General features: G+C 36.1%; 1 protein-coding gene across 1 annotated transcript in view; it reads left to right on the top strand.

Annotated features, from left to right (window-relative positions):
* The first annotated feature begins 2028 nt into the window (after nt 1-2028).
* Nucleotides 2029-22579, top strand: part of NCAPG2 (non-SMC condensin II complex subunit G2) — a 45903-nt gene continuing 25352 nt past the window's right edge. The window contains exons 1-14 of the mRNA XM_015811483.1: nt 2029-2126; nt 5220-5399; nt 6273-6387; nt 7736-7896; nt 8346-8480; nt 9106-9200; nt 9817-9886; nt 10806-10892; nt 11805-11900; nt 12003-12125; nt 12940-13119; nt 14608-14760; nt 16227-16446; nt 17370-17473. Of these exons, the coding sequence (XP_015666969.1) occupies nt 2049-2126; nt 5220-5399; nt 6273-6387; nt 7736-7896; nt 8346-8480; nt 9106-9200; nt 9817-9886; nt 10806-10892; nt 11805-11900; nt 12003-12125; nt 12940-13119; nt 14608-14760; nt 16227-16446; nt 17370-17473 (1797 nt within the window). The 5' untranslated portion in view covers nt 2029-2048. The remainder of the gene's footprint in view (nt 2127-5219; nt 5400-6272; nt 6388-7735; nt 7897-8345; nt 8481-9105; nt 9201-9816; nt 9887-10805; nt 10893-11804; nt 11901-12002; nt 12126-12939; nt 13120-14607; nt 14761-16226; nt 16447-17369; nt 17474-22579) is intronic.

Genomic DNA, 22579 nt, shown 5'->3' with positions numbered 1-22579 from the left:
TGCCTTGGTAAGGCCACACTTGGAATACTGCATCCAGTTTTGGTCACCGCGATGTAAAAAAGATGTTGAGACTCTAGAAAGAGTACAGAGAAGAGCAACAAAGATGATTAGGGGACTGGAGGCTAAAGCATATAAGGAACGGCTGCTGGAATTGGGTATGTCTAGTTTAATGAAGAGAAGGACGAGGGGGGACATGATACCAGTGTTCCAATATCTCAGGGGCTGCCATAAAGAAGAGGGAGTCAAGCTATTTTCCAAGGCGCCTGAAGGCAAGACAAGAAGCAACGGGTGGAAACTAATCAAGGAGAGAAGCAACCTAGAACTAAGGAGAAACTTCCTGACAGCTAGAACAATTAACCAGTGGAACAACCTGCCTCCAGAAGTGGTGAATGCTCCAACACTGGAAGTTTTTAAGAAGAGACTGGACAGACATTTGTCCGAAATGGTATAGGGTTTCCTGCCTGAGCAGGGGGTTGGACTAGATGACCTTCAAGGTCCCTTCCAATTTTACTACTACTACTACTACTACTATTACTATTATTATTATTATTATTATTATTATTATTATTTGATCTTTAACTTTTACTTTTAAACAATTTGTTAATTATTTTGTTCTAGACTGCTCTTTATCAAAATATAGTTTGACCTACCAGCTACCCGCAAAGTCAGCAGGGAAAATTGGTTAGGAAGATTGCAAGCCATAATTAGAGCCACTTTCTGAAATGAACTGGTTCTGAGCTCATTTTTAATCTACCATGATTAAAAACATACACATATTTTTGGAAACACAATACAGTAATCCTTGGGTGTAGTACTGAGCAAACTGAAAGCTTCTTGCCTCTTTCCTAAACAAATCTTTCAGTCTACCTATGATTTCTCATTTATGTCTTTAAACATTTGTATAATGATAGCAGTTCCCTGAACTATGAATCTCAACTTTTGTTATTTTTTCTCCAAAGAGTTTGTCTATGGGATGACTGGTAACACTGTCTCAAATCTCGTCAGGAAGAGCTTTCTGTCAGATAGTGACCAACTGTACCAGCTATACCTCTCCATGGCAGATGATTATGTCTATATAGAACCCCAGATTTCACTATCCTCAAAACTTGCAAAACTTTGAAGTGCAGTTCCAAGAAGCTGCTTCATTCTTTGCTCAGCATATGGTAATTGCTAGACACACTGTTGTTGTTTTGAAAACCAGTGGCTGTTTTGGGTGGATAGATAGATAACCTTTATTGTCATTTTTTTTTCCTGTGGGCATAATGGCACACATTAAAAATGAAATTTAGTTGCTTCCTCTCAAAGTTTACACATACATAACACATTTAAAACATACTATATACAACATATGTATACTATGTACATCATATGAAGCCAATATATGGAGCCAATACTATGAGTTTATTTTTATCTTAAACTTTTGGTACAGCTGTTCTTAACCTTGACTTCTTCCTGATATGTGAATCTTAACTTCCAACATTGATGGTGATAGTGATGACAATGATATCTGGTTGGCTAATGAAAGATCTTCAAGAAAACAACCAAGTTCAGAGACAACCAAGGACTCCATTCATCACATTTATATGGCCGCCCATTTCAAAATGCAACTCTGGAATGCATACAATAAAAACTATACAAAGAAATATAAAAAGTTAAATTAAAAAAATCAGTATTACGATTAAAAAGGAAGGAGAGGGCAAGAGTAACAGATTGTTTGGCAACTCAACAATTCCTGGGGATGCCCAGGACTAATGATATAATCAGATTTTGGGAAACTTATGGAACATTCCCAGGAATTTTTAGGAATTTTGGAAATTAAAATCCATTTGTCTGAAGGCTGACCAGCTGGTGATTTACTGAATTTAATACTGCAAGTTAATTCATTTTGAGGTGTATTTTCACAATTCAAGAACTGAAATCTTGATCTGGTAATAAATATAGTGTCCTATGAAATTAGAAATCTGGCTGAATTGCAATTCATTTAATTGTGTTATTGTTTGTTACAATATTTCCCCCCCTAGACGTCTATGAACTTCAAGTAGTATACCATGACGAGACGTGAGACTTTCCTAAACGTTATATGTAAGGATTCCATTGAAGAATTTTTGCATTTCATCCAGCGTCACGTAAGTAAATATGGCCAAACTTTTTATGTTGAGAATTAGAGGAGAGGAAAAGGTCAACCTTCTTTACATAATAATAATAATAATAATAATAATAATAATAATAATAATAATAATAATAAAGTTGGAAGGGACCTTGGAGGTCATCTAGTCCAACCCCCTGCTCAGGCAGGAAACCCTATACCATTTCAGACAAATGGTTGTCCAGTCTCTTCTTAAAAACTTCCAGTGTTGGAGCATTCACAGCTTCTGGAGGCAGGTTGTTCCATTGGTTAATTGTTCTCACTGTCAGGAAGTTTCTCCTTAGTTCTAGGTTGCTTCTCTCCTTGATCAGTTTCTATCCGTTGCTTCTTGTCCTGCCTTCGGGCGCTTTGGAAAATAGCTTGACTCCCTCTTCTTTGTGGCAGCCCCTGAGATATTGGAACACTGCTATCATGTCCCCCCTCGTCCTTCTCTTCATTAAACTAGACATACCTACATAAAGAACAGGTGGAGATTTGATGACACCATTGTACAACATCTTGACTTTTTTGACTATATCCAACTGGCACCTCAGGTGGCATTCCTTTAGCCTTTTCTGTCCATATCTTTTATCATTTTTCCTTCTCCCTTCAAAACTACATGTTAGACTAGAGCAGAGGTAGGCAACCTCGACTCTTTTATGACTCGTGGACTTCAACTCCCAGAATTCCTGAGCCAGCCATGGTGCCTCAGGAATTCTGGGAGTTGAAGTCTACGAGTCATAAAAAAGCCAACCTACCCCTGGACTAGAGTAAGAACTGAAAAGTCTTTCCCAATGCTCTGTTTTGCTGAACTTCTTTGGAGTTTTTTTCAGTCTTAATCAGTATTAAGATCAGAACAACCCCTCTTCTTTTGTGTGGATTTGTAATTCATTGTTCTTGAATCTTATTTCTATTTAATTTAGGCTTTTTTTCAGCTTACGCTTAAATCTGATGACCAAAGAAACTATCCTATAAAAATATACTTGAAAAATAAATGATTTGGCAAATAGATAATTTATTGGTAATAAAGTAGCAGAAATTTGGGGGAATCATTTCTTTTTTTCCTGTGCGTTTTATTGATGTTCATTATAACAAAATAAAATGAAAATATTAAGAAAAAAAGGGATCATTTCTTGATGTAAATGTACATTTAGATTTAAGATGCTGGTGGGCTTATGTTCAATAGAAAAAAATAACCAAATAAATTGGCCAAAATAATATTAGAATTTTGGAAAAGAAAGCTGGAATGCTTTTTGACATAAGTGATGATTTCCTGAAATGAGATTCTTTTAGGTATTGTACTTTTGTTATCCAAAAAGGAACATTTCCATTCAGTCTTCTTTTTATTAGCATTTTATTTGATCATTGATCATATTCATTGTGATAGTATTTCTGTACAAAGTAACAACTTCAGCAGATAGTTATATTTCTTTTGGTGTTTTGTAGTATTGCTTTGCTTAAGACCCAGATTTTTCATTGTCCAACTTTCCATCTTATACAGGTGGTCCTCAGAATAACAGAGTTGGAAGAGACCTTGGAAGTCTTGTAGTCCAACCCCCTACTCAGGCAGGAAGCCCTATACCATTTCAGACAAATGGGTGTCCAATCTCTTCTTAAAAACATCCAGTGTTGGAGCATTCACCGCTTCTGGAGGCAGGTTGTTCCACTGGTTAATTGTTCCAACTATCAGGAAATTTCTCCTTAGTTCTAGGTTGCTTCTCTCTTTGGTTAATTTCCATCCATTGCTTCTTTTCCTGCCTTCAGGTGCTTTGGAGAATAGCTTGACTCCCTCTTCTTTGTGGCAACCCCTGAGATATTGGAACACTGCTATCATATTACCCCTCGTCCTTCTCTTCATTAAATTAGACACACCCAATTCCTGCAACCACTCCTTGGATGTTTTAGCCTCCAGTCCTTAATCATCTTTGTTGCTCTTCTCTGCACTCTTTCTAGAATCCCAACATCTTTTTATATTGTGGCGACCAAAACTCGATGCTGTATTCCAAGTGTGGTCTTACCAAAACATTATACTTCACATGATCTTGATTCTATCTCTCTGTTAATTCAGCCTAGGACTTTGTTGACTTTTTTGGCAGCTGCAGTACAGTGCTGGCTCATATTTAAGTGATTGTCTCTCTCGCAGTTACTACTATTGAGCCAGGTATCACCTACTCCATACCTTTGCGTTTGGTTTTTCTTGCCTAAATGTAGGATCTTACTTTTGTCACCATTGAATTTCATTTTGTTACATAGGCTCAGTGTTCAAGTCTGTCAAGATCCTTCTGTATTTTGAGCCTGTCTTCTGGAGTGTTGGCTATTTCTGCCAGCTTGGTATTGTCTGCAAATCTGGTGAATTCCCCATCTATCCTCTGATCTAAAACATTGATGAAAATATTGAAGAGTACTAGGTCTAAGACAGAGGCTTGGGATACTCCACTGCATACTTCTCTCCATGTTAAGGAGAGAAGCTCTGTTAAGGAATATATGTTAAGTGTGGTTCGTCAGCCAGTTACAAATCCATCTGGTGGCAATGCTGTCTAACAATCCCTCAAACTTACAACAGCAGTGAAAAAAAAATCTTATAAGTGGTCCCTGCATTTATAACCACTGCAGCATCCCCTTTGTTTTCTGATCAAAATTTGGATGGTTGGGAACTGAGAGGTATTTATTACCGTTGCAGTATCCTTTGGATCATCTGATCAGCATTTGCAATCTTCCCAGCCAGCTTCCAACAAGCAAATTAGGGGAAGCTGGATTCACTTAACAACTGCAGTGATTCGCTTAACAACCATGCCAAGGTTATAAAATTAGGTACAATTCACTTAACAACCACCTTGCCTAACAATGGAAATTCTGTTTCCAATTATGGTTGTAAGTCAAGGTCTGTCAGTAAGAGAGATCATCCTAGTGGACATGTGTAATTGTGGGCATATAATTTTAAATCTTCCAAATTAGGATATTTTTTTAAAAAAGAATTGAATTTCTTTTTTTAATGGGTATTTGGTGGCAAATCCAAACTTGATTTTACAATATAATGAGGTGTACTGTGAAATAATCTATTAAGTGATGAGCTATTCTTGACCTATACTTTTAGATGGATGTGTCAGATTCCTTTGATCTACATGAACTGGTTCAAGAGCTATCAAGGAAGCAAAAGGAAACATTGTGGAATAGATTAAAGGACTTGTTAGCAACGGTTTTGCTAGATAACCCCATAGAAGAATGGCATAGAGTGAAGGGTGACTATTTGGAAATGGAAACAAATGCAGCACAGGTAATTTGCACTGAATATACTAGTTACTATACATTTGGGTGCACATGTCCTTTTAAAAGCAGCATACTTAAGAGAGGCCCACCTTGGTGTAGTGCAGGGATCCCCAACCGTAGCAACTTTAAGTCTTAAAGTTGCCAAGGTTGGGGACCTCTGGTGTAGTGGTAAAGGTGCTAGCCTAGAAGCTAGCAGACTGTGAGTTCTAGTCCTACCTTAGGCGTGAAACCTGATTGGGTGACTTTAGACCAGTGTCTCTTAGTCCAACCCTCCTCATAGGGTTATTGTTGTTGGGAAAATAGGAGGCTTATGTGTTTTCACATTAAAAGCAGTTAAGGTGGGATTAAAAACAATTTAAATAAATAAATAAATACTGGACTGTGCTCTGGGTTGTAGATATTATCCAAGCTATTTTTTTATAATAAAATTGTACTGACATATGTCAGATTGGAATAGTGATTCTAGTTGATTATTGCTCATTTAAATTAGGCATTTCCTTGATTTTCTTCCCACAGGGATTTAATTTATATTTATATTCATTTATTTAAATTTATTACAGCTACCCAAGTCCAATGGGCTTTGAAGCAGTATACAACCTCATACCCTCATCCATAAAAACAGGAAACAAAACCACAAATATAATCCGGATTTTTATTGAGTATATTTTATTGAATATTTATTGACTATAGAGGATACACTTGGGTATTTTTAACACAAATGAATTTATATCCAAATAACACCAAGCCAAGAATTTTATTTGCTAGATATTTTGCAAAAGAAACAAAATTGAATTGCTTCCTTTTTTAAAAAAATATACTTTTGTATATATATTTTTGAAGTCTATAGCTCTCTTTTTAATTGTTATCTCTGAATTTTCAGATGCAAACTGCAGCTGTTATTGAAGGTGTAGCAACTATAGTTATTGCATCCATTGCTACATTAGATGAAAATATTGTCATGGAAGCTCTTTTGGAATGTGTGGTGATATTAAATGGTATGTATTTTGTTTAATATAACTATATGCCTCAGACAGTAGTCCTAGACCAGGCATATCAAACTGCTGGTCCACCGGCCGGATGCATCATGCCGAAACCGCCCCCCCCCCCCATTGCTGGCAATGGGGAAAAAGTCCCGATACTTCATGTGATGTCATGTGACATCACAAGTTTGATATGCCTATCCTAGACTGATGCTTGCGGTTTTTTCCCATGGAATCGCATATTTTCTTAAACTACTTTTAATTTATTGAGGTTGTGCTTCAGTGGTGCAATTTAGAATGATTGTATATTCTTCATAAATGCTTAGCTCTTGTTGTTTTGAAGCTTCTCATAATAACAAGTAGTAATCTAAAATGTTGATGTAAATACTGACTCTGCTGGTGTGTTTATCATTTGAATCTTTGAGTAGGGATCCGATTTCCAAGCTTAATGTTCCTTTGATTGAATGAGTTTCAGATTGGAAAACCTTATGGTTAATTTTTCAGAATCAAGGAGATTTGATTGGACACCAATCTATCCAGAACTGCATTAATCTTGCATGATGTACCATGCTATTTCTTGAGGAGCATGTAAATATAGGTATATTAATTCTAACACTAAAAGAACTTTCTAAAAGAGGTTTTTTTTACAACTGGCATAGTGATGTCACAGATATTAATGACTATCTAAATATACCCCAATTCTGCTTTATCATGCTAAATGCAGTCCTGATTGATCAAAAAACTAAATTAATTCTACAATTTGTTTTTACACCCACCCACTCCACACACACACATTCTGTTTCTTTTACTGACATACGGCCACAGTTGAACCTGGAATTATGACCATTAATTGTTAGCTTGATAAGTCATGACATCCACGTGACTGGAAGTAATTTTCCGGTCTTTTTTGTGGCACTTGTTAAACAAACATTGGTTGTTAAGTAAACCCATTCATTTGAATTGATGGATTATTTTTTTTGTAAAACATGCTGTAAACTGGCAAAAATCATTGTAAATTGCAGTCATGTGATGGTGAAAAGTAATGATTGATTCTAAAGCTGACCCACCTGACGTGTAGTCGTGTGTCTGCAGGTGGGTGGGGGAGGGGTAGCATGATCATTTACAGCGGCCGGGGCTGCTTTACTAAGCTGTAAAACACCCGTTCCATTGCTGTCATAACTTCAAATAGTTGTAAAACAAGGACTACCTGTATTGAGATTTATCATGAACTGATCTTTGACTTTCATAAAGATACTTACTGTAACATCTAAGAGCCACATGAAAATTTTAGAGGCATATGACGATTACATTCTTTTCGTTACTCCCAAACCCATTGCATTTTCATTAAATAACTATGTTACAGGCATTCTTTTTGCATTACCTGATTCTGAAAAATCTCTGTTGGAAGCCATTCAATGCCTTAATGAACGCTGGTGGAAGACGGGATTAGAAGGAAAAGAACAATTTGGGAAAGCTGCTTTCTTGATGCTTCTGAAGAATTGTCTGGGGAATAAAACTTTTATGGTAAGCAATATGTGTTCAATGTCTAGAATTATATGTATATGTTTGAGATAGACCTCTAAGTGCCACTTTTGTATTTTGAGGTACACCACAAATCATTTAATTTTCTTTCCTCTGGATAAACCTGAGAGAAGTCAGATGCTTTTAGAGACATTGGCAGGAATGGATGAGCAGGTAAACTCTCTGAGTAGGTTGAATTATATGCCAGGGTAATGTAGCAAAGCATCCAGGCTCCAACATTTACGATCCCAGCAAATAGCTGCTCAGTGTCAACTCATGGGAACCATCCAGGGGGTCAAGCCCCAAACAGATGATGCTCCAAGCTTATGCATGTATATCGAGCGTATTGCTGGTGATCACAACACTTGGCATTTTTCCTCCTTGTACTTTCTGCAGATTTATGTCTCTTGCCTCATCAGTGTCATAAAATAATCTTAACTCATCTCCTTTAGGATGCAGATATAACTGACCTATATGACCTTCAATCTGCTCTGCTGTGTTTTGATTATGACTCAGAAGAGAGTAATGAAATTGAAGATTTGTTACTTCAGTGCTTTATGAACCCAGGTTATATTAAAAAAGAAGAGGTATGAATCTCTATATTTTTTAAATGCACGTGGATTTCTTATAATATGTACACCATAATCGTGAACTCATTGGCTAAAATTGGCTGATATTTTATGCTGTGTAGTGTTATTTATTTTTTAAATTATTGGTTGCATTTTTATTGATTTTTTTTGCTATAATTGTTGGCTGCCAAGAGTCATGCAATTGAAATGGATGGCCTTATAAATGTATTAAATTTTGTTTGCTTAATGTTCTTTAGAAATTTCTTTAATTATGTACTTTGATGTGAGCATATTTAAAAGCTTTCTAGAGCATAGTTGTACAATCTAATCCTACAGATACTCCTTGACTTATAACCATAACTGGGCCCAGAATTATGGTGTAAGTTGTGCTGATTGTTAAACTGGTCATCATATGACTATGCCCTATTTCGCAACCTTTTTTTGGCAGCTATTAAGCAAATGCGGCAGTTTTTAAGTGAACACTAAACATTATAAAATCATAGTCATGTGATACTGTAAACGTCCATAATTGCGGTCTGGTTGTAACTTTGGTCACTTAAGCAAATGTAAGTCAAGGACTACCTATACTAAGTTTAAAAGAGTTTGTATCTACTTAAGTGATATTGTCTGGCTATTTTTCCAGGGGAAAAGATTCTTGAGCTTTGTTTTTACATGGAATGTAAATTTCATTAAGTTGATACACGAGACTATTAAAAATCAATTCCTGTGTTATCCTAGGTAAGTTTCTCTTCCACAAGAAGGTGAGTTGGGGGTTTCCTGCATTCTGGTTTGTCAGCCATGGGCAAGTCCTGCAATTTGTATAATTGCCATGTTGCCTGCCTTTGCTTACCAATTTGAAACACTAATAACTCATAGAGAAATGCTTAGTGTTCCATTTGCTTAGAGATTCACCTTACCTATTTGGGTACTTAAAATGGCGAATGTATGAAGATGACAAATACTTTTTTACAGGTAGCTATTTTTTTAGGAGCCTTGCAAAATATTTTTACAGTTTATCTCAACTGTGACTAGTAGGAAGAAGAGCTAAAACTTTAGAAGCATGTGTTCACAAACACTAGAAAATAAATATATTATTGAAAGATACAGAGGGAGACGTTGAACAGACTTTAATAGAGTACTTATTATAGATAGCAATTTTAGGTTTAGAGGCCATAGGGAATGTAACAAAAAAACTGAGACTTAAGCCAAACTGTTTTATATTCTACCAGATCTGAAAAGCACTGAACTAAAAATTTAAGTTAAGAAGCAAAATTGCAAAAGGCCGGGATGCCTTCTGAATGTAAATAAATGTCTTTAAATTCACTGTACTGTGTCTTTTATTTTACTGACCCAGGTCCCTGATGAAACATATTGCTGAGATTTACTTCAGAGCCTGGAATAAGAGTTCAGGGGAAATACTAGAGGTATAATGTTCCAGAATAATTATAATCGTTACAAATTGGATTTAAAGAAAAGATTAACATGTTTTTCAGATGAGTGGGCATTTTCAGTGTTCATATTAGTACAGGAATTCCTTGATTTACAACCATTCATTTAGCAACCATTTGAAGTTATAACAGCACTGAAAAAAGTGGTTTAGGACCAGTCCTTTATCACCCTTGCAGTATCCTTATGGACATGTGATCAAAATTCAGCAAGTGTTTGTGATAGTTGCAGTGCCCAGGGTATGTGATCACCATTTGCAATCTTCTCAGGGGTTTCTGACAAGCAGTGTCAGTACATGGATTCGCTTAACGGCCATGTGATTCACCTAACAACTGCAGTGATTCACTTAACAACCATGGCTAAAAAGGTTGTAAAAATGAGCATGAATCACTTAAAAACCACCTTACCTAGCAACAGAACTTTTCCCAGTTGTGGTTTGTGGTTGAGGATTACCTATACATCACAGTGGCAAACAGCTGGATTCATCTGATATATTAAGCTTGAATTTGAGTGGATGTTGGCATGAATGCAATCTATTTAGAACACTGATTTCTGTTTTAGTTTGATATGTGAACCCAGCCAATTATGGCTCAGTAAATCATGGTTAAAACAAACTTGGCTTAGCAATACATGAAGTGAAACTGATCTGTTGACTTGAACTGTTTTATGACTATTATGACTTAGGACCGTAATGGGGAGGCTCCATTATGGTTGTAACTCAAGGATTACCTGTAGTTAAATTGATCGAAAAAAGGGGCATCCCGCAGACCTCTTGACCCAGTCTTAATGAGTTTTGTAAGTGGCATTGTGGATGCAAATTAGAAGTCAGTATGATTGTTTCTTTAAGATGCTTTTTCAACTTTTGAATATTAAGCAGGATGTATATTCTTATTTCAGGTAATTGAATATAGCTGCATTCAGGATTTCATACATCACGCAGTTCATCTTCCCCGGAAGTCCCAAATAAATGCTAAAGTGCGAGAGGTGAGGTGTTCGTTATTTCAAGCCATTCTTTCAGACTACCTTTTGGGATTCCTTCCCAACACCAGTTTTGAAAGGATCTTTAATTTAGAACAGTCTGTCATGTAGCACAGGGGTGTCAAACTCAATTTCATTGAGGGCTGCATCAGCATTGCAATTGCCCTGGGGGGGGCGGGTGTGTGTGGCCAGGGTGGGTGCGGCCTACTGGGTGGACATGGATGGAGTGGGTGTGGCCTACTGGGTGGGTGTGGCCAACTCTACATCATTCGTGGCAAGGGTGCCTGTGGGGGCCGGGGCAGGAGTGGGACAGATCTGAGGGTCTCTGACAGAAGGGGGTGGGACCGGGGCAAGCGCCAAGGCATGGTCCATTTCTTCATTCCTCACAAAGGGTGACACCTCCCCAGCATGCACCTAGGGGGCGGGGCCAACATGGCAGGGGCTGGTTCCTCGCTGTTTCCAGACAGCCTTGTGGAGCTAAGACTGAATGCGTTTCAGCATAGATGGCCACCACAAAATTGTACATTAGCTCCCGGCCGGCCAGGGCCAAGGCAGAGGGGGCCGTTCCTCACTGTTTCCAGGATGGCTTCGTGGGCCACATGAAACCACTTCGCGGGCCGCATATGGCCCCCGGGCCTAGTGTTTGATATGTCTGATGTAGAATGTTGAAAGGCTGCTTGGCTACCAGGACTTAGCTGTGTGAGATTTTCTTATGATTGACACAGCTGTATTTCATTTATGTGTATTACTGAGAGAGAAAGCAAATATATATACCATGTACAAGTTAGAAATCTATTCTGCTGCAGAACATTGCCAATTTCATATATAGGTATCAAGTGGCTCATATTTTGCAAAGAGCTGAATAAAATCGGCTGGAGCTAATCTCTTAAATCATTTTAATTTACTTTTGTTTATTAGCTGCTGAGCTATTTCCACAAACAAAATAAATGTCGCGAAGGAGTCGAAGAAGTTCTTTATAGACTTTATGAACCTATTCTTTGGAGAGCTTTGAAGGTAATTTATTTCTATCAAATTGTCCTACTTTCCTCCAGATAATTTTCAAAAGCTAGACTAAATTTAATTCAAAATTCTGCTATTGTACTTGTATTCTATCAGGTCAGGAATTCTGAAATTCGTTCAAATGCAGCATTACTTTTTGGTGATGTGTTCCCTATTCTGGATCCTAATTGTAATGAAGATAGGGAAAAAGGAGTCCAGAGGCAGTTTGATGAACTTTTTGTAAGTACCTTTTAAATTCTTCCTATGAACTTTTTATTGGATCAGTTTTATTTAATTTTTGTGCATCTAAAGTCTGGATAGTCCTCCCCTCCCCTCTCCCTTCCCCATTGTCAATTATATTTTCTTATTCTATGCTTCAAAGAAAAAGTAGGGTGTCATAAATGAATAATGCTATATTTTGGCATGGAGACTACACCCCAAACTTAACAGCCGAATATTGAATACTATTTCATTTTTCTTCACTATGTAGTTATAACTTCTTGATTCCAAATTTAAATTTCCAATAAGCATCTTAGTAACAAATAAATTACAGATTATGAGATATTTTGAAAACACAGTAAGTTACAATATAACAGAATAACAAAATTGGAAGGGATCTTGGAGGTTTTCTAGTCCAACACCCTGCTTAGGCAGAAAACATATTTAATATTATGGAAGCTCATATATTCTATAGATATAGTAGGCTTACAAAAGTTTAGTACAGTATGTCTAAAAATGCTGTACAACATCCAGAATGATAAGCGATTTCCTTCTTCTCTTTTCCATGTAGCCTCCAGCAAATTCTTAGATCTGTTTCAGGGGGTATCCCAGAATTCTCTGGATCAGATTTGTAGAGCTGCAGAAAGGGAAGGTTAATTTTTCCCCATCTGCTTATTGTTTCTTCTTCTAATGGAAAGATACCAGAAGATGAAACCAATTCAAGTTAATCTTGAGATTGTTTCCAGCATTTTGTTGACATGGAGCCAAATACCTTAAATGCAAAATAGAGTGAATATCATAGTATAGTTGCTGTTTACTTAAATTGTATTCACAGGCTCTCTTACAAGATCCTGAACCCTTAGTCCGCTCAACAGGAGTACTTGCAGTTAGTAAAATTACATATAAATATTGGGAGATGATTCCGGCAAAAGTGATTATTGGACTTCTGAAAATTTTGACTGAAGAACTTGCTTTTGATGCAAGTTCAGCTGATGTCCGATGTGCTGTTTTTAAAGTAAGTGAGTAAATAAGGTATCTTTTGTTTAGCTATTATCATCTCTCCTTGAAGAAAATTACTTTATGCGAGATAGTTGCAAATTTTCACTTGCTTAATGCACTTAGGCTTTTGAGGATGAAGGTTCTTTTTTGAGTTTGAGGGTTGGTTTCCGAACGTTTCGTTACCAGGCCAGGTAACATCTTCAGCCCTTGTTCAGCCTAGCTTGGTAATGAAACATTCAGAAACCAACCTTCACCCTCATCCTACACCTACAGATATTCGCCACTATTACAAACTTAGGCTTTTAATTGCATGCACAGCTAGTCCTCAATCTATGACCACAGTTGGGACCATCATTTCCATTGCTAAGGAAGGCAGTTGTTAAGTAAGTTGCATTCAATTTTATGATCTTTTTGCCATGATTATTAAGCGATTCACTGCAGTTAAGTAATTCATGCAGTCATTAAGCGATTTGAGCTTCCCCCATTGACTTTGGTTGTTGGAAGCCGGCTGGAAAGGCCACAAATACATGCTAGTTGCCAAGTGCCTCAATTATGATCACATGCCCTTGGGGATCCTGCAATGGTCATAAGGGTGAGGACCAGTTGTAAGTCACTTTTTCTAGTACCATTGCAATTTTGAACAGTCATTAGATGAATGATTGTAAGATGAGGACTGTAGTAGCTTCTGGTTAGCATCAAATAAGGTTGTTCCAAACATTGTGGGCTGTGTCTTGCACAACCCCAAATTCTGGTTATGGACGTTGGTTTGCTGTAAAAGATGCAAAATGCTATATTATCTAAGTGAGACTATCACAGCAAGCTGATCTTTGGGGTCCTTGTTGCTCTCTGAGCTTGCTTGTTTTTTTCATACATTTCATTACTTAACTGATCTTTGTTTAGGAAAGTTATCGTCAAAGCTGATGCTCTTGAATGATGAGTATATTTAAGCTTCCACTGGCTAAGATGAATCTATAATACTCATCTTCCTATGTTGAGTATTGTAGCATTGTTTCCCTTTTAGGAAAAAGAAAAATCTTCAAAGTAGGGCCAAGGGAAGCACACATCGTAAGTCATGAGCATGCTGCAAAGTGTTGGTGATCCGTTTAAAAGGTGCTATATTTCATTAGAATTTTACTATCTCAGCAATATTGTTTCAAGAACTCTGGATCAATGGGCACCTTAACCTGAAACAAAACATCAGCTGGGCGGAGAACCTTCTAAAATTATTAGTTCTAGGTTCCCTCAACCATATATCTGATCTTTTTGTTCTGCTTTAGCAGCCCATTCTCTGAAGGAATATGAATAGAGAATTTGCATCATCAGCCTACATGCTACTTTGAATTTAAATGACATGTTTAATAAAAATGGATTGTCTTGCTCTTTTTCATTCTCTAGCCTCTATCCCCTTAGCTTCAGGTATTTTGCAGGTAGAATAGATTCAATGCAAGTAGCCCTTCTTTTCTTGTGATAACCTTTTATTGATATTTTTCTGTTTCTCTTCCAGTGCTTGCCTATAATTCTGGACAATACACTAAGCCACTTATTACTGGAACAGTTTCTGCCAACCCTGAAATACAATATCCATGACAGTTCAGAGAAAGTTAGGGTGGCTTTCGTTGATATGTTGCTGAAAATTAAGGCTATGAAGGCTGCAAAGGTAGGATAAATTAGTTTGCCAGGAAGCAGGCAGGAGGCATAAAACTAGGCAATTTATTCTGAAGTGTGTGCATTCATCAATATTTTAAAAGGAAAAGAGTCCAAAGAATTCATTAACATTTCACCCCAAACAATTTGCCATTGTTATGTTTTAAATTAATCAATAAGAAAGAACTTATAATATTCTTTCTTTCCTGCAGTTTCGCTAGCAGTTATCTTTATGACAGGTCCAGTAGTAAACTAACAGCTAAAAGGAAGCATTTGATTATATTCTTATGATTTATTTTTTGAAATCATGCGGTCTTTCTGTGCAAGGGATTCAATTAATTTTTTTTTCAGCTGCAAAGTAGCATCCCGCTGAAGGGATCGCATTAGTTTCAGATGTCATTGAATAACCTAAGGGGGTAGAAAATAAGTGAGGGTTGTATTGTCGATTTATTCTCTGCATCAACAAACCAGATCAGTGAAGATCAGATCTGTAAAATATCCTGTTTAATAGAACTCCCTATGGTCCAGTCCTCATTCCTGGAGGTGTGCAATTCTAATACAGCTATACAGTGCTTAATTCTGAACAATGGATCAGTTTTGGAATCAGAAGGCAAAATCTGAAGTATTCCTTACTTAAATATAGGCTCCCTTGGTGGAGGTGATATCAAAAGAACTCTGGCTGTGAAGGAACAAATTATTAGTTATTATTTTAATCCATGTTGGAAAACAAAGCATTTTCATATTTAATAAAGGTAGACCCAATTACAGGTAGTATTTCACTTACAACCATTCATTTAGTTAAAATGGCAGTGAGAAAAGTGTCTTACAGCTGGTCCTCACATGACCATCACAGTATGTCCGTGGTCAAATGGTCAAAATTTGGATGCTTGGCATGCATTTACAACAATTGCAGTGTTCTGGGGTCATGTGATTGCCATTTGTGACTTTTGTAGACAGTCTAATAAGCAATGTTAATGGAAGAAGCTGGATTTGTGCAACAGCCACATGATTTACTTAACAGCTGCAGTAATTTGCTTAACTGTGGCCAAAAAGATGGTAAAATCAAACGCAACTCACTTAAAAATCATCTCATAGCAATCGAAGTTCTGGTTCCAATTGTAATCGTAAGTCGAGAACTATCTGCATATAGTATCAGCCCTATGTTGGACATTGATACACCGCTATAATGTTCTGTCTGCAAGTGGTTAATCTAAAATCAATGAGTACAATGCAGATAAAGGCAGATACACTGTCTTGATTCCTGAGTAGCAAAAGACAAATTGATGTTGCAAATTGTAGACTGCTTTTCAAGGGAGAGATTCGTAAAAAATTGTAAACTGAAGAAACAACTTATGAACTTGTGTAAGAATGTAGGATTTCATATAATTATTCAGGAAGAAGTTTATCTGAAGGTAAATCCACTATCAAATCTAATCACAATAACTTTGTTTCTCCCCCATTCCCATCCTGTCCAATCAGTTTTGGAACATTTGTCCTGTAGAGCACCTCTTAGCTCGTCTTGAGGTTGATTCACGGCCTGTGTCCCGGCGGCTAGTAAACCTTCTGATCAGCTCTTTCTTGCCCATCAATCAACCAGAAGTGTGGTGTGAACGCTGTGTGACACTCATCCAAATGAATGCATCTGCAGCTAGAACATTCTATCAATACGTTCACGAGTATATTAGTCCCACCAATATAGGTAATTCTGTAGAAAGCAACCTTTAAGATGTTGACCAATATGGAACAATTGATGTGTTACAGGTAGTTCTTGACTTGGCAGCTGATCACTTAGTGACCTAAGGATTAATTATGACCTAATGTCACCCCTCCTGTAGTCACATGACCACACTTCAGGGGATTGGTAACATGTCCATATTTATGGCCTTTTACAGCATCCTGCAGTCAGTCACGTAACCACATTTTACGATGGTTTTGCTGCAGAATTGCGCCATAGAGAATAGGCTTGCTCAACAACTATAGTGTTCATTTAATTATCATGGTATTCGCAGTTACAATCACAAAGGTTTGCTTAACAACATTGTAAAATCATTAGTCAGGTGACAGACCCCTTTTATGAATCATGATTTATGACTGTAATGGGTATGCTCTGCTTGTACGTCAAGGACTATTTATATTTTCCCCGCATTCATAAAGAAGCCCTCTATTGCTTTTTTATAAATGACCAGAGACAGTAATTGTTTCTGAAGAATTCTGGGCTAAACTTAAAGAGGAATAATTCGGTTGTAATGCATGCATAAAAGGTGCTAATTACTGGGAAGGCTTATTTTAAAATGAAAATAGTACTTTTGCCTCAACATTTTCTCAGTCATTGAGTGTTAACTGCAATCCCATTTTAAATAATTTATTTTGATGTGGTTTTAAATTATATAGATGTGAACGTGCTCAAAACCATTTACAAATCTATTGAAATCCTTAACAACAAAAGTGGTTGATGAAATATTAATCTGAACAGCTGCATGCTTTTATTAAATTGCTTTTATTTATTTTGCTGAAGTGTACATATACTATACTCCTACTTTTTTAATGAAGCAATATTTGGGCCAGTAGCTTTACTGTCCACATTGACACTTGTCATTTTTTATAATTGTTCTTTTATTCTAGCTAAACTGATGTTTACCATTCGGAATTGTTTGAATGGCTGTATCCAACAGGAATTAAAGGAATCTGAGAGTGGAGATGAGCACAGTGAAAAAGAAAACATGAGTGTAAGAACAGCATTTTAATTGAAAATGGCTTGGATTTGTGATGTTCTAGCATATTTTGCTGCTTTATCTGATGAAAATATTTTTCAGCATTACAGCCTTCCATCTCAAAGAGGTTCTTCCATAAATTGTGTTAAAGAGTTTGTTTAAATTTCAATCTTGTCTTGAGTGAGTAGCAACTTCATGAGTTGTGACATAATGCAAAAACCTAGCAGGAATGTCTGGGCCATTACATTATTTTTAAGGAGTATAAGTTAATAATTTTAAAATTTTATGAATAAAAATTCCCAATCAACAACTGCCTTTGGCAATCATGATAGCAAGCTGATCTAGGTTGTGCTTTTGATGTCACCCACCTATTTATTTACCTTCTAAAATATATATATCAAGTTGATATTGGTGTCAGCAAGAAGGTGATGGTGTGAATTAATATCTTGTGTGATGATGGCTTGTGGCATCATCACAAGATATATAATTCATGCAAGATATATAATTCATTGCTGGTTTGTTAGCGATGGCAATGAACATTACTTCAGGCACAATTCAGTTAATGTAACCTTAAAATAAAGTTATTGGTGGTGCTTCTAGGTCTGTTTCTTGTTTGGACTACCTCACAAGGCTGACATGAATCTTGCAAGTCTCAAAATATACAGGTAGTCTTTGACTTACAATCATTCTTTTAGCAACCATTCAGAGTTACAGCGGCACTAACAAAAGTGATGGGTCCTCACACTTAACGATTGTAGCAACATCCCCACAGTTGCATAATCAAAATTTAGACACTTGGCAACTGGCATGCAGTTATGATGGTTGCAGTATCCTATGGTCATGTGATCGCTATTTGCAACCTTCCTAGCTAGTTCCCAATAAGCAAAGTCAATGAGGGAAGCCAGATTGGCTTAAATTCTGTAGGATTACTTAATAGCTACAGTGATTTGTTTAAAACTATGGCAAAATAGATAAAATTGGGTGTAACTCATTGAACAACTCTTAGCTATGGAACTTCCGGCCCAAATTGTGGTCATAAGTTGAATACTACCTGTAACTTTTACCCTCTCACTTTACAGACCAAGAAATTAGGGAGAATCTCTTCTAAGATGCTTGCTACACCCCCTGTCCTTCTGCAGATTTTATACTGCTTATCACACCATTGCCTTGCCTCCAGCTCTTCCTCCTGCTTCCCAAGGTTATTCTCACATACCATTACAAGTTGTGACTTTTTTTTACTCCCACTGCGGACACCCCTAGGAGCACTGATTCTGTCTTAAGTAATTCAAGTCTTCTTATATTCAAATTTTTATTAATTTTCAAATAAACAAACAAGTTACAAATATGGTATACATTAATAAACAAAAGAAACCCCCCCCATATTATGTATCTATTCAGAGATGCTCAGCAGCCCCCCCACCTGCATCCACCCTCTCTTTCACCCTTTCTACCTACTTCCCTCCTCCTCTCTTCCTCCTACCTACACCTCTCTCCTCCTTCCTCCTCTCAACTACCCTACACATCCCACCTCCTTCCTTTCCTCATCCTTCGGACGCAGTCTGGGGGTGCCAGCCGAGCATCTCATCTTCTTCAAATACATTATTTCACTATAACATTTTAATATACCAAAATTTACATTTACATCTTGAATCCCCTCCCCCCCTCTTCCCCCTGGACGTCCTGGAATCGAATACAGGGTTATGCACATGTCATCCCAAATCTAAATAAAACTACCCAAACATAATACAATCAAATATTAACATACTTTAACTCTAATAAAAAAATATCAACTTGAAATAAATATAAATATAATATATATATAATATAATAATAAAATAAAAACAATATAAAATCTACTCAAAAGCTATATAGTATTTGTTCACTTCATACTTTCTCTGAATATAATCTATCCATCTTCTCCAAACCAAAATAAATTTTTCTTGAGATTGATCTTTCAAGTATGCGGAAATCTTAGCCATTTCTGCAAAATATGACACCTTCATTCTCCAATCATCCATAGTAGGTAATGCATTCTTCTTCCAGTTTTGAGCAACCAATAACCTTGCTGCCGTTATACAATACAACAGCAAAATCATTTCTCTAGAATTTAAACTTCATAATACCCAAAAGAAATAATTGCCTTGTAAATTTTATCTTTCTCTTAAAAATCTGTTGGATATTCCACCAAATCTTAATCCAAAAAATTGCATCTAAATTACCACATCTCCAACATTTGGGCTGTAGGTTAGGATACATACAAGACAACTTTTGGGGGTCCAAATGCCATCTATAAAACATTTTATAAAAATTTTCCCTTAAATTCTGCGCTTGAGTAAGTTTCACATTTCTTACCCAAATTATTTCCCATGTATCCAGCAAAATTGGTTCTTGGATGTTTTGAGCCCATTTAATCATACAATCTTTAACTAATTCTGTTTCAGAATCCAATTCTATTAAAACACTATAAATTCTCCTAATATGAACTCTACTTTGATCTTTAGTCTGCTTTATCAAATTCACATCCTCCAAAGTTAAACCAAGCTTTTGATCTATATGCCACCTATCTATCAATTGACAATATGAGAACCAGGAATGGAGAATATTATCTCGTTTCAAATCATCCAATAATTTAAATTGCCAATCCTGCCCCCTCAAAATAAGTAAATCCTTATAAGAAATCCCCTCCAATTTAACTCCTCTTGTGATTCCTTGTATTGCATATTCTGGAATTGCCCATATTGGAATTTTAGAATTTAATTTATAATAATGCTTCTTCCAAAAACGCAGAAGTGCAGTCCTTAAGATATGGGTCTTGAAAACTTGATCAACTTTCTTATGAAAAAATAAATAAGCATGCCATCCATAAAATAAATCCCAGCCTTCCAGATTCAATATATCTCTATTAGTTAAGTTAATCCAATCACTGATCCAAGTTAAAACCACCGCATCATAATATAATTTTAAATTCGGGACTTTAAGTCCCCCTCTTTCCCGTACATCTTGCATAATTTTGAATTTAGCCCTCTGCTTTTTGCCCTGCCAAATAAACCTGTTGATATCTCTTTGCCATACCTCCAAATTAGAATCTTTTTTTAAAATAGGTATCATTTGAAACAAAAGAAACTTTGGAAGAACATTCATTTTAACCACTGAGATTCTCCCCAACAATGATAGCTGCAACTTTTTCCAATCATCTAAATCCTTTTGAATTTTTATCCATAACTTATCATAATTATTTTTATACAATTTAACATTAGAGGCAGTAATGTAAACACCCAAATATTTTACCTTTTCCACTATTTCAAAACCAGTTAGATTAACTAAAATCTCCTTATCTTTTTTAGTCATATTTTTGGATAATATTTTAGTCATTGTTATTTACCTTAAATCCAGAAACTTTCCCATACTGTGTCAAGATCTGTATCAAATCTCTTACTGATTCAATCGGCTGAGATAAGGTAAAAACCAGGTCATCAGCAAAGGCTCTCAGCCTATAATCATTCTTGTTTAAAATTATTCCTTTTATAATCGATGATTCACAAATTTTAATCAATAAAATCTCCAATGTCAAAACAAATAATAAAGGTGATAGTGGACATCCTTGCCTTGTACCTTTCTCAATTTTAAATGTATCTGTCAATCCCCCATTAATTACAATTTGTGCTGATTGTAATTGATAAATAGCCTTAAGGGCGAACAAAAAACTATCTCCAAAATTCATTCTCTCCACAACTCGCAATAAAAATTGCCAGTCCAATTTATCAAACGCTTTTTCCGCATCCAAAAAGATAAGAGCTGCTGGAATTTGATTATTTTTATCCAAGTATTCAAGCAAATTCACAATTTGTCTGACATTATACTTCATATATCTACCATTTATAAATCCAGACTGATCAATATGAATTATCCGCTTCAAAACTTGCATCAATCTATTAGCTAAAATTTTTGTGAAAATCTTATAATCTGTATTCAACAAGGATATTGGTCTATAATTTTTAGGCTAAGTCAAATCCTGATCCTCCTTCGGTATAAGTGATATAAATACACATCTCCAAGATGGAGGCACCTCTGCTCCGGACAGGATACTATTAAAAAGATATTTCAAAGGTTCTATCATTTCTTCTGATAACATTTTATAATATATTGCTATAAACCCATCTGTACAGGAGCTTTTCCAACCTTTAATTGTTTAGTTGCCTCTATAATCTCCTCAACCCCAATCGGGGAATTCATAACTCTTTGTTGTTCCTCTGAAAGTCTAGGAAAATTTGCTTGCTGTAAATATCTATCTATTTCGGTAGATTGTACATTTTCAGAAGCGTATAATTTTGAAAAATATTCCAAAAAAGCCTTTTTGATCAAGTCTTGTTGAAAAACTTCTTTACCTTTATAATTTATTTTCTCTATAATTCTTGATTTTTGTTTCTTTCGTAATTGATAAGCCAACCATCTACCAGGTTTATTTGCGTTACAAAATGTGTTATGTTTCATATACTTCAAATTAACTGCAATCTGATCTGCCATCAACATATTAAATTGTTCCTTCAACATAGCAATAGAAACCTTTAAGTTATTATCCATTGGGTTTAAAATAAGAATTTTTTCTTTTATTTTAATCTCATCCTCCAAATCTTTACGTTTTTGTATTTGCTTTCGCCTATGTGCACTGTTCATTGAAATTAGAGCACCTCTCATATAAGCCTTACTAGCATCCTATACCATTGACATAGAGGTGCCCATATTCATGTTCAGCAAAAAAAAGTCTCTTAAATGATCTTTACGTTTCTGCAGATTACTCTCATGTCTAAGTAAAGTTTCATTTAGTCTCCAAGTCCTTCTATTTTCTTCAGTTGAAAGTTCCATCCATACAGGACTGTGATCTGATAAGATCCTAGGGAAAATCTTCACTTTCTTAACCCTAGAAAGTAAGTCATTAGTTATTAAAAAAAATCAATTCTAGAGTGGGAATGGTGTCTGTCCGAAAAAAAGTAAAATCTCTTTCACTTAAATTCCAATCTCTCCAAATATCTCTTAATTCCAAATCCTCTTGCATTGCAAAGAAAGTTTTAGGCAATTTAACTTGAGTCAACACTTTAGAAGAAGTCTTTTTATCTTTCGTTG

Source organism: Protobothrops mucrosquamatus, unplaced genomic scaffold (assembly GCF_001527695.2).
Source record: "Protobothrops mucrosquamatus isolate PMUCROS unplaced genomic scaffold, P.Mucros_1.0 scaffold42, whole genome shotgun sequence".
In the NCBI taxonomy this organism is placed as follows: domain Eukaryota; kingdom Metazoa; phylum Chordata; class Lepidosauria; order Squamata; family Viperidae; genus Protobothrops; species Protobothrops mucrosquamatus.
Note: the sequence above shows the minus strand (reverse complement) of the source record. Positions and strands in the feature narration are given on the sequence as shown.